Raw genomic sequence first — 18718 nt, forward strand, 5'->3', positions numbered from 1 at the left:
TTTCAACTCAGTGAATTTGAAAAAATATTTGTTCATTAAAAGCATATTATGAAGTAGAAGACGGGTCAAGCCTAAAACTAGCTAGCCACATAGAAATTAGGTTATATGGGTTATATCCAGAAAAGATTGAGAGCTGTAACCCATGGGTGGGAAAAGTCTGCATATTTGGAGGCTGTGAAGGGGTGGTCCTAAAGACATTCCTAAGTGATTGGCAAGTGAGGTCACCTTGATTGACACCTGGCTACTATAGAACTTTGCCTAGTGCGCATGTGCTTACCCAGAATTCAGTCTGTTATAATTAGATTCATGAGCTTCCAGGCATAGACATAATAATATAATGATGCTATAATGAGGCTGAAGTTATGGGCGATACTTTCTGCATATGTGTTTGTGGCCAAATTAGGCCAGTTAAGACTATGGCCCTCCTTTGTCTCTGGGATGCAGGAAGGATTCTCTAATTATCAATAGGGTGTTCTTTGGGCAGTCTCTGGGCTGAGCCCCTATTCCTTTGTTCCCCTGTCACTCATGTCTAACTAGCTACCTACAATAGCTATTTTCAGAACTAGAAAAATAAATAAAATACTTTTTAAGTGGCATTAGCTTCCATTTCCTCCGTCTTTTGCAAATAGATGACTGAAACAGACCAAATGGATTTGGCTTCTATTCAGTTTTCGCTGCATATATCTTGAGGTCCAGGTGGAAGGAGAAGTTCAGGTCTGAATGGACCTCATTGGGCTCTGTGCTGGCCTGACTCTGTTCCTCTGACTCATGGTTTACTATGAGGCATTGTTTTATAATTGTGATGACTGAGATCATTTGCAGGCATCTTTCTTGATTTCTTCCCTGTGGCACAGCAGAGCCCTGATGTTAACATTTTTATTACTTACCTTGCCAGGCAGGCACCTTCTGAACACCCTTGAGTTCGAAACACAACCTGCTATCTCTAATGTAGATCTTCTCACTTCCAGTTTAGGATCAGAAATTCTAAAGCTAGTTTTCCATTTCTGGTTTAGAGATCGATACTTTAGAAACAAATAATAAACAGTAAACAGGGAGGGAAAACCATCAGCAATCTATTGCTATTGCCAAAGTTAAAGAACTATCAACCCAAACTCCGATAATGGCAGCAGTGAGAACTGGATGGGGAAATTGTGGCAGATGAGAGACTGAGGACTGAAGGCAGGGCTTGGCATGTTTCTGACTGTAGGAGAGCAGGAGAAAATTATTTTTTGAGATGATTTGATCAGGCAATTAGAAAGCTAGGCCTATCAAAAATGAGACTCTGGAAGGAGGAGCAAGCTGGAAGAGAAAACCATCCTACGGTAATAGATTTATTGTGCTTAAGTGGTCAGCAGGAAATTTACATAGAAATAACAGTCATTATTCAAAAATCAAAACTAGGCTCATGAAGGAGTACCAACTGGAGATGCAAATTTGAATTTGTCTCAAAAAGTAGTTTTCATAGAGAGTAATGCCAAAAGGTTGTAAAAAAGGAAAAGAAGAGGAGGTTGACTAGAGCAGTGGAAAAGAATATTAAACAAGGGAAAGAATATTACTAGGAAGGTCTTGTATCCTCTTTAGCAATGGTTTGTAAACTTGAGAAGACAATATACAGGTAGGATCAGCATTAAATAAAAAGAATATTACCTTCTCACTGATTTACTATTTGCATTGTCAGTTCTTAAAACTCTCAATAGATAGATGATTGATAGATAAATGGATAGATGATAGAGGATAGCTAGCTAGCTAGCTAGCTAGATGATAAATAGATACATAGATAAGATATAGATAGATAGATAGATAGATAGATAGATAGATAGATAGATAGATAGATAATAGATGAAAGATATATGATAGGTAGTTGATAGATATATAATAGATAGATTTGCATAAGTATACAGGAATATGTTCTCTTAATCTTTGATATATCATCAAGGTTCATTGAAACTAATTAGTTTTTGAGTATTTTTTTAAATTGTTTGTTTTAAAGTAATTCTAATTATTTTAAGCTTTGATGTTATTTATATTTTCTCAGAAGTCTAACAGAGAGAAAATAGAATATTGCCTTATTATTTTTGAGTGGCATGAAATTCTTTATTGCTTACAATTAATGTATGAGCCATTAGACCTTTTTGTAAATTATAAGATATGTTAACAGATCTTGATGATCATATTATTTTTATATTTTTGAAACACCTGCTATTCTATTATCTTAGGGAATATTTTATAATTACATATAAATTATTGCCAACCATACAAAAAATATTAAAATAATTAGAAAATGGACAAATGACTTTGCATAGGAAGTTAATATGATATTGAAATAGGCACCACTATGACATATTTTTCAGTTTTGGTATTGTGTTGCTAAAATATTGCATTATCTTTCAAGTAGGTAAAAAAGGAAATCTAAAAACACCATTTTTACAGCTTTTTTAACCTTTCATTAACACAGCTGAATATTCAGAATTTTTTATTTTCTGATGATAATGATAAGGAAAACTATGAACAGAACAAGACACTTCATAATCACTAGATTAATTAGATGATAAATTAAAAGAAATAGAGAGTGGCACTCTAGTAGGATAGTAATGGTAAAATGAGTATAAAAAACTCAGATTAACTGCTTAGACAAAAATATATGTCTAAGTAATAAAGAAAATAGTGTGTTCCCATTCAGAACATTATTAACAGAGAATTTCATCTCAGAAAATTATACAACGAGAACTTAACAAATCCTTGCTAAAAGGATATGAAAGTGCATTCATTCATCGTTTATAATATTTATTCACCAAAATTTACTTAAGATCATTAGTACATAGAGGCAGTTGTATAAATAAAAATGATTGGATAGAAATAGATGATATAGATTTGAGATTGGTGTTTCTAAATCTAAAAATGGAAATATATAGGAATTATGAATCAAATAAGAAGGTTGTTCTTGCTTTGACAAAATATGAGCCATTGCAGTTCCTAGGAGTTTGTGTCTTAAAGGTGTAAATACAAGAGGAATCTGAACTAATGATAAGTGAGAAGCTGTTAGAAATATACTTGAAATCTAGAATCAGAATTTACAAGATGAATATATTCCATCATTATATATTTTATGGACATATACTTTCAAAAATGGGAAAATAAGGATTAAATTTGGGTTAGTTATATTTAAATTCTTATGAATATTTATGATACTGATTTTCAATAACCTTTTGTAAACTCCTATAAGTTATTCACAGAATGACCTAAAATGATAAATAAAAATCTATTGTCTGAAAAATCTTGTGTAGAGTTAGTATTTTTTTTTCCAAAAAAAAAAATTTGTAAAATTTACTAGGGAAGCCATATGAACTTGAGTTTCCTTCCTCCACAGCTTTATTACTATATAATTGATATATAAAATTGTGTAAGTTTAAAATTGTACAACATGATGATTTGATACATGTACATATTGCAAAATAATTGCCACAATAAAGTTAGTTAACACCTCTATCACCTCACATAATTACATCTGTATGTGTATGGTAAGAACATTTAAGATCTACTTTCTTAACTTTCAAATATGTAATACTATATTGTTAACTATTAGGCACCATGCTGTACGTTAGATTCCCCAAATTTATTCATTTCATAACTGGAAGTTTGAACCCTTTGATTAACCTCTCCTCATCTCCCCCACTCCTAGTCCCTGGCAACCACTCTTCTATTCCCTGTTTCTATGAATTTGGCTATGTTAGGGTCCACATATAAGTGAGATTATGCAGTATTTGTCTCTGTCTGACTTATCTCACATAGTGTAATGCTCTCAAGATCCATTCATGTTTTCTCAAGTGGCAGAATTTTCTTCCTTTATGGCTGAATAATATTCTAACGTGTGTGTGTGTGTGTGTGTGTGTGTGTGTATAGATGAATAAATTAAGAAAAGATATCGATCTAGATCTATATATCATATATTCTTTATCAAGTCATCTATCATAGGTTTTTTCCATATGTTGGCTATTTTGTATAATGCTGCAATAAACACGGAGGTGCAGATATCTCTTTGAGATTACTATCCATTACTATTTGTTCTTGAGGATATATACTTAGAAGTGGAATTACTGGATCATATGGTAGTTTTATTTTATTTTATTTTTTTAAGAAACTCCATGCTGTACCAGCTTACATCCCACCAACAGTGCACAAGAGTCCCCTTTTCTCCACATCCTTGCTAACACTTATCTCTAGTCTTTTTGATAATAGTCTAGATTCTAACCGGTATCAAGCGATATCTCATTGTGATTTTGATTTGCAATTCCCTGAGAATTTTAGGATTTTTTTTTCTTTTTCCCTGAAAAATACCATTGGCATTTTGACAGGAATTGCACTCACTCTATAATGGCTTTGGGTAGTGTGGATTTTTTTAACACTATTAATTCTCCCAAGTCATGGACACAGGATATCTTTCTTTTTCAGTTTCTCTTTTCAATATCCTGCCTTGCATTTTGAAAATTGCAAACTGGAAAAAATCATGGAACTTATTTCTTTTGTTTCTTTTCTCTCAGGAATCATTGCCCTGTGCTGCCTGTTGTCAAGTATCTGAAAATTCCCATCATCAACTATGGATGGCATACAATTCCTCCTGGAAATGCAGGGGGGAAACTTTAATATTTTCCTTTTACTCATCAACTTTTAGGGTCAGAAAGTGATTGAGTGATCACATCCAATTGTGGCAGATAGGTTTCCTGCCTTTTCTTTCTCTTCTTTTTATTATTGTCATGTAATCATAAATTTCTATTAATTCAATATTTTACTATCAATCATACTCATTTTTGATTATTTATTTTTCCCAAATTTTCTCAATGGAAACCTATTTAATCTGTTTTCTGTGCCCTAATCTTTGAGATTTCCTTACTTTGTGGCATAGCAAACAAATAGCTTAATCTCAGAGTCTCTTCTCCCTACCTGAAATCAGCTATTTTGTCTTTTGCGTAAATTTGTTTGTCAGTCTTTTTTTTTTTTTTTTTTTGAATATATATTTGGATTTTTTGGACCCAGGTGATTCTATATTTGAGTCAGAGAGCAGTTTTGTTGGATTATTTGCTTCCTTAATTATTTTTTCCCCCTGTGGTATAGTTGTTTAATAAATAACACATATTTTGATTTGTCTTCTAATCTTTTGTTTGCTTTGGTTTGGCCTTCTTAGCCCATTCTGCTTGTCCTGGGTGTTATTATTTTCACTTATATGTAAATTGAGACATGTGCTATTGTCTTTCTAGTGATTATGATGAGGGTGTACACAATGTAAGGTTATTGTGCTCTAATTGTTTTCAGTGGATTTTGGAGAACTATAACTTGTAGGATAGGATATTATACTTTAAGTAGTCACAATGATTTTCTAAGGATTTCTATATTTCTTTCTTTTTCAACTTTTTGAAATTATATCCTGGGGTCATGTTGTTGTTTTGTTCTATTTTTGCATAACTGCAGGGTGCACTGAAGTATGCTTCCAAAACACTATTTTTACCGCTACTTATACCATTTGAAATATCAACTATCATCCGTCTCCTTATGTTATATATTTATGTGTGTATTAGGTTAAGTAAATATAATTTAAAAAATTATTTTCTGCTAAAAAATTTATATCTATTATATTATTTCTATTTTATTCAACAGATCAGTACCGCAAATTATTATACTACATATGTTGGATTTTATGACAATGATATACTTAAAATATCATTTAAAACCTTATTAGAAAATTGTATACCGATATAGTGGTTAATAGAACACTCTATAGTGAATTCTAGATGTAAAAACTGGATCATCTCTTATGGGGGCACCTCAAGAAAGCGTGTTTTTATCGTTGTAAAATTTATCAAATAGTAGTATTAAAGCCTTTGTTATGGTTTAATAAGTTACCCATGTGAAATGTAGTGCCCAGCACTTAGTAAGTGCTTAATACATGTTAATAGATATTCTTATCTTTATGTATAATTATCTACATTTGAACTTTGCAAATGCAGTCAGTAGTCACATCATTTACATTTTCTCTATTGTCTCAAAGGAATAGAATTAGAATAGACTTTTTCTTGACTGAGCATTTATATCGAACTTATAACATTCAACTTTCAGAGCATCTAGAGACATATCATAAAGTATTATATGTTTTTAAATCTTATTTTCTTAAAAAAAATACTGTGTTTATGTTTATGTATCCAGAAACAAAATGCGGTTTTATTTCCCAACAGATAATAGAGAATTTTGAAAACTAAAAATAATTTTTAAAATATTATTGAAATATAAATGCATCTAAAAAATATAGAAGACTCAAAAAGCAAAACCAAGGTTGAAAATTCCTGATAATTCATTACACTGAGATAACGGCTATTAACATCTTCTAAGTTGTTTCCAATTTATTTTACAACCATCACTGTCTCGCAACACCACATGTAAACTTTTGCTCACAAATATATTTTTTGTTTTTGACTAATTTTTAAAAGTATAATTGTCACGTCAAAGGGAATACGTGTATTTCAGCCAAGCTTCTAGTTAGTAGATTAAGCAAGGCAATGTGGATATGACACTCCAGATCTACTTTGATTTAACAAGAATTATTGAAAAAAAAAAAAAAAGAATAAAGCAATTGTAACTCAGAGTTTTCAAATGTAGGTTTAGACTTATCCCCAAAACTTTAACTTCCCAAGTGACTTCCCTTTTTTTCACCCAAAATCCCCCCTAGTAGTTCTTTTCAGTACATCTTCAATACATCTGGAATGACTAGACCCATCTCTGATTTATTTCATTTTCATTACATTGTAATATTATACGAAGGTAGGTATTTCCTTAATGTTATATCTCACCATGACATGTATGTCTTTCTCTTTTATTTTTGTTTGTTTCTCATTAAAGCTTATTTTTTCCTTACATCATTCTTACCAATGTTTATTTGTTCAGAAATAATTGAGATTTGCATTTTATTTTGATTTACTCCACATCAATATAAACCTTTTCTTTGACCTGTGCTTATGTAGTAATAATCTGTGCCAACCTTATTATGTTGAAATTGGAAAAAAAAATTACTTTAGACATTCGAAGAGTGAGATTTATAAAGGACTGGCTCTTGATATATATGATGAAGAAATATTTGCGTCCAAATTGTTAGTAATTCTGTTTCCCACCTCCCCCCCACAGGAGAGAATGTTTAAAATTTCATCAAATGAAGCACATTTTTGAAATACTAGATAAAATGAGATGCCTGCGAAAACGTTCTACAGTGTCATTCTTGGGAGTTCTTGTTGTTTTCCTTCTATTTATGAACTTGTACATTGAAGATAGCTATGTTCTGGTAAGTTCTAGAGACTGATCATTTTTTGTTTAAAATAAAGTCTACATCAAACTAGACTTAGTTCATTCATAAGCTAACTTCAATCCTAGGTTGTCGGAACAGACTTAGTTTGAGCAAAACTTTCTATCTACTTACTTTTCATATTAATTTTATATTATCAAATTTACAATTGTTTTAATTTATGTTGTAATGTTTTCATTAATACTTTATATATATTGTAGCTCATATATACATCTAATTACAAATAAGTTAGCTATCATCACTATGCTGAATTAATATTATGTAAAACCATTTCAAAATTTGTGCTTTAATTTAAAATATATAGAAGAAAATTTGCTTAGTTTACTCTTTATTTTTCTGTTTTTCTATATTATCATAACTTCTGAAATCTCTTCATCTAATTAATAATACTAATTGTGCTGTTGTGCTAAGAAGCAATATTTTATTACAATGTATGATACCGCATTTGGATCTTGAATAGCCCTAAAAGGCCACCATATTATATATTTATATTCACTGAAAAATAATATAGAACCTCAAAAACTAAAGATATTGATATGAGAACTATTCAGTAGTTTAAAAAATAAAATTAGTAGATTATATATAAAGTAAATTATGAAAAATATTCAAAAAGACTTATTCTGGCTAATTGTGAGAACTCAATTTGTTTCTGTTATTTATTGTTACAATTATCACAACATTTGGTAAGTGATAACATGGACATTATTGCTTTTCCATTTTCTTTCTTTGAGCTGAGCTTAAGATATCTAGAAAATTCCTAATCTTTACATTGTTATCTCTGTTCACATATTCCAGAAAATCAAAAGATTTTGACATATAGAGGACTGAAAAATCCTTTCCATCATGCGAGCATGCTGAAAGTTTGAATTCATACCTTAGCAAGAGAAAGTCTGACAATAACCACAAAGAACATTTCCCAATGTTTTATTTTATTAATTAAACATGATTTATTAACTACCTACTATCTTCCAGATATGGTGTTGTATCCTATGAGTCAATCGTATGATCTTAGTATAGATCCTCTTGGAAGGTCTCTGTAAAGCACTTCACTTCCTTTAGCATTGTTTTTAATGGTAAAATTCTGCCAGATTCCTATATTTGACTCTGCCTAGGCCTTTTACCTTCAAGTATGGGTCTTAACCTTGTGGACACTTCTTTCTACAATTAGCAGTCAATTCACAATGGCTGAAATCACCACAGATTAATAGAATTTGACTAGTCATCATTTAGGTAAACATAACACTGGAGAAATTTACTAATGATATACATTCTAGATTTTTTAAAACACGATTATTAAGTTTATGAGATTTAATGACAATAGAGCAAGGCCCATGTGATCCAACAATTTTTTTTGATAGAATTAAAGATCACAAATTAATTAGAGGAACTTTTGATTAATGATTTAATTTTGTAATAAAAATTTATTTCTCACATCTGTGTCTACTGGTAGAAGAAAATCACATCTTGTAAATTAAATACATGCTATTGGCAGGATGCTTCTTGTATTTGATGACTTGATGTATTTATGAGATACTTTCAAGTGTGATTTCAGTGTTTCATTCTAAACAGACAAAAGACCATTGTATGCAACAAACATCCTTATATCATTCTTGAAATAAAACCTCTTTAAATTTATTTAAAAATGTGTAACAAATAATAGACTATATATTCATAAGAAGATCAAATAATATTGCCCTGTTTTGTGAATATTTATACAGTCTTATCTAAATATCAGACCTAGCCACCTAATGTAAAAGATATGGTTTAATGAATTAGCTCTTACTAAAGAGTACTCTCTAGATGAAATTTTCTCTGTCAATATTGAGCATATATCTAGACACATTTGTAAATTAACCTAGATGCAAAGTAGAGATTGCTTCTTAGCTTTAAAAATTGAAATTATTTTTAACTATATTAGGTTGGAAAAGTGAGTTAAAATGATTGCTAACTACAAGAACCTCTCCTTACTGAAAATTCACTGAAACTATTTTGTTAGGTTAATTTTTCACTATTTACTAGATGATATTCTCTACTTATTTTGTATTTTGAGCTTAATTTCAACCAAATTCTTAATGTGTATACAATTTTGAAACTATTTAAATTAATAATGTAAAATTACATTAAAATTGTTCTACAAATGTTTAATGCCCATGGAAAACTGGTCTCCTACTAGAATATAATTCAGTTTCTTTTTAAGAATTCTCCCTTTGACCCTTTTATCTGTGTTTATTTTATTTTTTCCAATATTATCTCACTTGATTTTCTTTCTTGACTCCAGAATGCAACAATACATGCAATTTTCTAAGCTTAAAAATTAACCAGGTTTTTTTTTTAAGTGTCTTCATTATTTCAGGGGAAATAATAATTATAATTCAGAGAAATCAGATAAATAATTCAAAGTAGTAAGGTCTCTGGAGTTACTTGGCACATTCTATTCTGCTTTTTTTTTGCTAGAAAATCCATTGGTGGCCTGAAATCTGGGCACATAACACTTTAGTGTATTGTTTACATATTAGGGACATATGCAGCTTTCAATAGGAAAGGAAGCCAAGCTCAGTATAAAAGACAAATAGTATCACAAGGCAAACTAAGTAGAAGAGACGCTGCATGCCCAATCAACTTAGCCTCTGGGCTGTAAGCATCTTCAAAGTAGCCACTGGGGTATATATTTAGTCTGTAGCTGGTCCATTGAATTGCATTTCCATCCAGAAAATGATTGTCATAAAGCTTTGTCTTATTACTGAGAAATACACTATATAGCCTAGTAACTACAGAAAGAAGGCGTCTAGGGAGAGCCTAGCTGTTAGGTATATGCCTCTGAAAAGCAGCCAACAAGGCTGACTCAGGTGAAAGTGCATTATTTATTTATGCCAAAAAGTGTAAAGAAGCTTGTTCTTGAGAATTTAATAAAGTGATTTCACATAAGTTGCATTTTATTTTACATTCTGTTATGTCCTTCATTCAGGATGCATGTATTCTATTTTATCACAGGAAAAAATCTGGATTTTTATGTGTTCAAGATAGAATTTGTAAAGAGATATTCAATATTCTATACTTCCTTTAGAATGGGACATCTCCTAAGAATAGAGTGGTAAAATGAATTCAATATTGTGACTACTGTAATTTTTATAGCTTTGTTTTCTACACCCTATTGATTACAGACATCATTATATTACTATTAAAGTAGTTGATGCTAAACTGAGTCCCAGTTACATTTTAACAATCTTAAAATTGTTCACTTTAAAACTTTAATGCTGTTTTATCAGTTTTTAGATAAATAAAGATGAATATATTTGTAAGTAAAGAATTTAAAATAATCAAATCCAATAGATATTTAATTAGTATATTTATAATAAATCTAGCATCCAAGGTTTAATTTTATATATTTTGAAAGTCTATAACTTACAGGTGGCAAATACATTATAATTTTTACAAAAAGACTAAAATATTTTTTTCCAAAATTATAAAGACAATATAAAATATATAAATACAGTATTAAAGACCAAATATAGGTTCATAAGCAGAATGGAATATAAAGAAAAAAATAATTAGAATAAGTTTTGATTTGGCAGGAACCAAATTGAAAGTTCTTTGCAGTCATGGTCTGCTATTCTCAACTTAAATTTTAAACCAATTCCAGTCTGGCCATAAGTTTAAAAATTTGAGTTAGTTACCTTTTCCACTGACATTTGAATTTGACACAAAGTAGTGAATGTTCCAATTGAGGTAAAATTTGTATTTGAATCCTTTCTAATCATTTAGAACTGGAGTTTAATTAAAGTTTTATTGACCATAGCTAAATAATGTGAGAACCAAATTTATTTAATGCATTCACTTTCCCCATAGTCTTAATGGCTTGCACATGCCTCACCTACCATTCTGTATTGAATAGTCAAAATACATCTGCATGACAGCACACAGTACAGTGGACACCTTGCCAAAAAGAAACATTTTTTTCTAATTAAGTTGCCCCAAAACATATTCTAACAATGATAGCAAACCATATACAAAAGTCGAGCAAGTCATCATTTTGCTAATAATGCTAACAAATAAAGGCTTGATCAAATGGTGATTAGATAATCAAAATTTACAATTGAACTTATATCAAAGAAGGGAAAAAAAGAAAACAATTAATGGTTAACAGCATATATTTTATCTGCATATAAATGTTTCTTTGAGTATAAACCTTCCTCAAAATTGAATTACCTGAGTCATTACCTAATAGATAAAAGAAATCTTAAATATAAAAGTACCAGACTTCCAACAGAATACCACATACACACACACACACACACACACACACACACACACGCACTCACGCACGCACACACAAACAACAAGCAAACATGGAAAGACTAGTGCAAGATCTGAAGACCTTTCTTTGACTTGGTACAAATGTATTCTATCTGAGGTATCTCAAAGACATTTTAATAAAACACTGCCCTGTCACAAGGACCGTGGCTGTCCATTCTCAACACCCTTCAATTATAGTAGCCATATAAGTGACTGATTTAAACTTTTTGATTAATAAATTATCTGAAATATAACTATTAGGTCCAGTGCTGCATCTTCCCCATCATTCCTAAATTTCTCAATCAGAAATGATGTGTGGTCTTTTATTTAACAGTGATTGAAGAAAAGTAAATAGTTTAATATGACTCAAATATGGGAAATTTAGTGGCAATTAGTTTTATACAAAACTTTAAAACAGATTAATGTCAAATTTTAAGATCCTTGAATTACTGTAAAGAACTTGAGTTTTAACATGAAAGCAGTGGAAGTTTTCATGTAGAGATATTTTTATCAAGAGAATGCTATTATTAATGTATGCTATAGAAAAGCAAAAATAAGTATATATAAAGAGTAGAAAGGAGTAGAAAGAGCCTGGAGCAGATACTCTAGGTAGGAATACAGGTGAGAGATAATGATCTAAAGCTTGCGATACTAGTAATTGAGATTTATATGATATATATTATATATGTTGCCTGTATATGCTGTGTATAAGGAGAAACTATTTAATCCATCACCATCTATTATTTATTTATTTTCTCTTCTTCTTCCTTGGCATTCAGGAAGGAGACAAACAACTTATAAGGGAAACATCTACACATCAGCTGAATTCAGAACGCTATGTGCATACTTTTAAAGATTTATCTAATTTCTCAGGAGCCATCAATGTCACCTATCGCTACTTAGCTTCCACACCTTTACAAAGAAAACGTAAGTATCCTTACACTTTTAGATCAAGAACACATTAATTATTTTATTTTAAAATAGTGATGACTTGCTCCATTTGTATAGCAATAAAAGTTCATAGGGTTTACAAATATAATATATTTGGGGGAATATTTTAGTGTTTCTTCACAAATTTAATTACTCACTGATCCAAATCTATTAATAACAAAAATAAAATGAAATAAATGCTTGATTGTACTAGAGATTCTTAATAGTTTGATGTAGGATCATGTAGAGAGACTATGAAAAATCTATTTTTTTTTCATTTTAAAGGTTAGATTTTTAAAATGACTATTCCCATATTGATACATTTTAAACCTTTAATAGTTTGGTTTTTGTGATTTGCTACCAGTTTTGAGATAGTGAGAGTCATATATTAATTCCCTAAGGTGTTATAACAAATTACCACAAAGTGGTTTAAACCAACAAAAACGAGCAATTAGGGGGATTGTTTTATAAAAAAAATAAATGTCTAATCAATGTACTACATATTTAAAACTAATAATAAAATTAAATAATAATAATAATAATAAAAACAGAAATTATTCTCTCACATTTCTAGAGGTCAGAATTCTGAAATCAAGATCCTGGCAGTGCCACACTCTAGAGTAGTTCCAGGGTAAAATCATTCCATGCCTCTTCCAGATTCTGATGGCTCTTGGCATTCTTCAATTTGTGTTAATACAATCACAATCCCCTGTCTCTGTCTTCACATAGCCTTCCTCCCTTTGTCTCTCTGTGTCCTCTCCTCTTCTTATAAGGACACTAATCACTAAATTTAGGGACCACTCTAAATCCAATTTAATTTCACCTTGAGATCTATAACTAAGTGCATCTGCAGATTCCACTTCCAAATAAGGTCATATTCAGAGATTTCGGATAGACATAAATTTTTGAAGGAAACTTTTTCACCCACTACAGGCAGTTTGATTCCAAAAAGTAACATACTACATTTCATGGATTTCTAGATACCATAGATTACAGAAAATATCTTGATCTAATTATTGTACCACTAAGAAAATATAAGTATTAGTTCTAACTGTAAGATTCCATCAATGGTAAAATATCACCCTATTTTTAAACATTACTGTATGAAAAATATAAATTTTAGAATCAATGGAATACAGCGCTATCATGAATTTCTTAATAGCTTGTGTAGAGACCATAAAATTAAGTTCTCTGTTAAGAAGTGCTTATGTACATGAGTTTGTGATCACCAGGTTGAGGAAATCATAACTTAATTCAGATTTCTTTATATCTTTCTTTTTTTCCCTTCATTCTAATATCTACTGCTCTTAAGCTTCCTTCTAATTACATTAGTTATTTTATTTATTTATTTATTTATTTATTTATTTATTTGTTTGTTTGTTTGTTTGTTTATTTTGCCTGCATCTGTTACATCACCTTTGTTCAAACATTACTGATTTCTGTTTTCCTTGCTAAGTTTATCAGTGCATACTGGCACATATGTCAACTGCTTTATACTAAAGAGGCAATATAAAATAAAGGATAAAAGCAGAACAGTTAGAATCTTGGCATCACACTTCTCACTAGGTATCACATCTTGCACAAGTTACCTCATATCACTCTGATTGAGGTTCCTCATCTATAAAACGGAAATGAAAAGTGCAAAGCTATCCCAAAAGACTGCTATGAATATTCAAGATGTGTTTTACAGATAAAATGCATAGACTTCTGCCTTTTATGTAGAAAATATTCTATAAGTATTGTATTATTGTGCATTAACGAAGGCTGATGGCTTGAGTTGTGTGGTACCAAATAACATTAGATTTTCAATAAAAGTCAGGGTTGTAGCCCAGGTATTTAAAACAAAATATGTGAATCTCTACCTCTCTGACTAGTGAAAAAAAAAAAAAAAAAAGACTTTTCTTGACAGGGACTTTTTCGGTATTGCACAAATCATATCATATAGGTGTCTGTATTAAAACAATAATCTTGGTGAATATAAACATTTTCCTATTTTCCAAGTGATGTTTCTGAAATTTTATTCAGTTTTCAATCATGGTGGAAATGAGAACTTTAAGGAGTAAAAATATTTCAATAAGAAGACAGACATCTAGGACTTCTTAGAGGCAAACTACCACTTCACTAGATTTTACTTTATTTCCCCAAAATATCCAATTTCTAATTTTAGATTTTAAGTACCTGGATAAAATTTCTCCAGACAAAATTAATACAAAATGCATTTCAAAAATAAAGAAAACAGTAATATTAATGTCTTGGAACAATGTACCACACATGTGAGTTAAATTCAAGTTTTCAAAAATAGCATATGATATTGTTTGCATTCTAATTAACAAAACTTATGAGTTTCAAATTAGTTTTGAAATCCAATTATGAATTTTTCTGATACAAGATAATAATAGTGATCAAAGAAAAATGAAAATATGACATATGTCCTATGAAAAATTTAAAGCTAATTAAGCAAATAAACTACCCTTAATTTTCTTTTTCATCATTTGAGACTAGTTGGTCATCCTTAACTGTGAATTTTCTTCTCCTTTAGTAGTTTTTTTTTTTTAATATCATAGATGTTATCTAAAAATCTATCTTCTCTAATGAGTATATGTGAGAATATTAAGCTGCAGAAAACTTCAAACATATTTTTCACTTCATAAACAAATGTTTACAGTGATAGAACTCATACATCATTGGGCGTCAGATACAATTTTTCCATAGAAAATATTGATTATGTATAATTTACTACTGCTTTTATGTATTTAGCATAAATGTAATTACAAAATATTCTGTGCATAATTGTTCACTATCATTACTGAATATAGAAGCAGGCCTAAGGGGGAAATAACTTCTTTCTTTTTCTATGTTATTAAAAACCTATTTCACATTTAATTTCTCTTCCTTTTGAATTCTTTTGCTCAGGGTTTCTTACAATTGGACTTTCATCAGTGAAACGAAAAAAAGGAAACTATTTACTTGAGACAATTAAGTCAATTTTTGAGCAGTCCAGCTATGAAGAACTGAAGGAAATCTCAGTGGTGGTTCATCTAGCAGACTTTAATTCATCCTGGCGTGAGGCCATGGTTCAGGATATCACCCAGAAATTTGCCCACCATATTATTGCAGGACGATTAATAGTTATACATGCTCCAGAGGAATATTACCCAATCCTGGATGGCCTTAAAAGAAATTACAATGATCCAGAAGATAGAGTCAGGTTTCGTTCCAAGCAAAATGTCGATTATGCTTTTCTCCTTAATTTTTGTGCCAATACTTCAGACTATTATGTGATGCTAGAAGATGATGTTCGATGTTCAAAAAATTTTTTAACTGCCATCAAAAAAGTCATTACATCTTTAGAAGGAACTTACTGGGTAACTCTTGAGTTTTCTAAGCTTGGCTACATTGGAAAGCTTTATCATTCACATGATCTCCCACGTCTGGCACATTTTTTATTAATGTTTTATCAAGAAATGCCTTGCGATTGGCTATTGACCCATTTTCGAGGTCTATTGGCTCAAAAAAATGTGATTCGTTTCAAACCATCTCTCTTTCAGCATATGGGTTATTATTCATCATATAAAGGGACAGAGAATAAGCTTAAAGATGATGATTTTGAAGAGGAGTCATCTGACATCCCTGATAACCCTCCTGCAAGTCTATATACCAACATGAATGTTTTTGAAAATTATGAAGCAAGCAAGGCTTATAGTAATGTTGATGAGTACTTTTGGGGAAAACCACCTTCAATTGGGGATGTTTTTGTGATTGTATTTGAAAATCCAACTGTAATTAAAAAAATTAAAGTAAATACTGGAACAGAAGATCGGCAAAATGACATTTTACATCATGGAGTCGTAGATGTTGGGAAAAATGTTATACTTTTCAAACAAAGTAGACAATGTGATACTTACATAAGACTAGGGGAATTCAAAAATGGAAACTTTGAAATGTCAGATGTGAATCAAAAAATTCCATTTGATATACAGTGTATGAGGATATACGTTACCAAAACGCAAAAGGAATGGCTGATTATTAGGAGCATTAGTATCTGGACTTCTTAGCTGATTAAATCAATATGTCTAGTCACTGAAACAGATTTTCCTGTTTACTTTTTGTTAACTTCCTCTTTTGCTACCTTTTTCCTATGGTGATGGGATATTTTAAAAGAAAGTCAATCATCTTGGCAGTTTTCATTTACACATTGTTATCATAATTTTACTCTAATATACACTTGTAGTTATTTCAACTTCTGGAGTTTAATATCATTCCATAGTTAATGCTACATTCATTTATATTTTTTTAATGTTATGTTAGCTTTAAATTTTCAATTGAATGCCGAAAAGGTGACATGAAGGATTTAAAATTATGAAAATTAGTTTCTTGGATGGTGAGTTTTAAAAAAATAATTGCCAGCTGTATACACTTCCTGAAGAATTGATCATTCGTTATATCACCAGTTTGCTTTTATTAAGCAACTACGCGAATATGCAGTTGGTTAGAGTGAGAATGTGTTTTTTTCTTGTAAACTTAGATTTCTGTAGATTTATGTACACCCACAATGGATACTTCTTCATAGAAGTGATGTCTTTACAACGAAATTTTATGGATAGGTGGGGTGATAGAAAAAAAAGTTTAAAAAAATCTCTCCCCTTATTATTTATATGAAAGGGGACATTGGTCATTGTATGAAAACAATTGAGCACCTATTATTAATAAATTTTCTGTGGGAAGCAGTTTTTTTCAGTTTCCCTTTTGCAAAAAAAATGAGTAGTTATGTTTAATATTTTCAGGTTACATTGGGTACCTGCCTTTAATAGAATTTAGAGAAGGTCTATAGTTAGTTCATTCTTATAAACTCTTTAAGTATATGCAGAAAAAGTTTTGAAATTGATTTTATATGTTTTATATTAAAATTCATGTGATTGAAATCATTGGGATTTATCATATACTTTTTCGAAGTTTAAATAGACATCTCATAAAGCAGAACAGTAGGAAACATGGGAATCAGTTGACTTTTCTACCCTCAGAGCTAGTTCATAGCAAAGCCAGAGTGATAGATCAGACGTTCTGTCATCTAGGCAATGCCCTTTCTCTTGCACAGAGATTGCTCCTCACATAATTTATGCTTTCTGTTTTCTGTTACATGAGTATCAGACAGTAAGTTATGCTATCTGAAAATAGTTGCTATAATTCTTTCCTAAGTCATATTAACATTCTGTGGAGTGTCCTAAATGATGCTCTTGTGCTATATACACCCAAATGGTAAGCAAACATGACTACATTTTACTACAAGAGACTGGACAGTCGTAACTATAACAGTTGTCCATTAAAGCAATCAGGACACCTTAGTTTATCCTAAAAATATTGGTATTTCAGAATGTTCTGAGTTTGTCTCATCCTTTCTATTTTTGATAAACAGCAAAGATGAAGGGGTTTGTGATAAACAGAAATGAAGAGTACTTCATGTGCGTTTAGAGAGATTTAAATATGTTTATATAGATGTGTGTGTGTGTGTGTGTGTATGTATGTGAAGACTAGACTTGTGATAGTGAAAAGGAAAGAGAAATCCTTCTTGTTCTTTCTTTCATCCTGAAACAAAATTCTTAGGACTCACTGGTATACTATAGTCCAAAAAAAGATTAGGAATTATTTTATTCTTTCTATCCAAATTGGTTAAATCAGAAACTCAGATAAAAAATTGGGAAATATTTTTCTTTTACTGATACAATAGCTACTGTATTTTTTCACCCAGTTACTATAGTATTATGAAATATGAAGTTATAAATATTGTTTTATGGTACATCTAAGTCTAGAAGTCATAGAAAGATGAAGACCGCCACTGAACTGTTATCTTACCTTGATGTGGAGAATACTTGCAAGACACTTAAAAATATTCTGTTTTCTTGGCTTTTCTCACCCTTTTTTTATTAACTGGCTATATATGTACACACACACACACACACATATACACACACAGTATATATATATATATGTGTGTGTGTATACATATATGTGTGTGTATATGTATACACACACATATATATACAGACATACACATCTATACACATATGTGTGTGTGTGTGTGTGTGTGTATATATATGTCCAAAATTATTAACTGGCTATATATGTACACACACACACACACACACATATACACAC

General features: G+C 30.6%; 1 protein-coding gene across 10 annotated transcripts in view; it reads left to right on the forward strand.

Moving 5' to 3' along the window:
* The window catches only part of MGAT4C (MGAT4 family member C), a 594490-nt gene extending 577839 nt beyond the window's left edge, over window positions 1–16651 (forward strand). For all 10 annotated transcript variants that reach the window (XM_036236543.1, XM_036236542.1, XM_016140639.1 and 7 more), the window contains 3 exons: window positions 7168–7321; window positions 12415–12562; window positions 15479–16651. In XM_036236543.1, the coding sequence (XP_036092436.1) occupies window positions 7193–7321; window positions 12415–12562; window positions 15479–16620 (1419 nt within the window). In that variant the 5' untranslated portion in view covers window positions 7168–7192 and the 3' untranslated portion in view covers window positions 16621–16651. The remainder of the gene's footprint in view (window positions 1–7167; window positions 7322–12414; window positions 12563–15478) is intronic.
* The last annotated feature ends 2067 nt before the right edge of the window (window positions 16652–18718 follow it).

Source organism: Rousettus aegyptiacus, unplaced genomic scaffold (assembly GCF_014176215.1).
Source record: "Rousettus aegyptiacus isolate mRouAeg1 unplaced genomic scaffold, mRouAeg1.p scaffold_m13_p_2, whole genome shotgun sequence".
Taxonomy (NCBI): domain Eukaryota; kingdom Metazoa; phylum Chordata; class Mammalia; order Chiroptera; family Pteropodidae; genus Rousettus; species Rousettus aegyptiacus.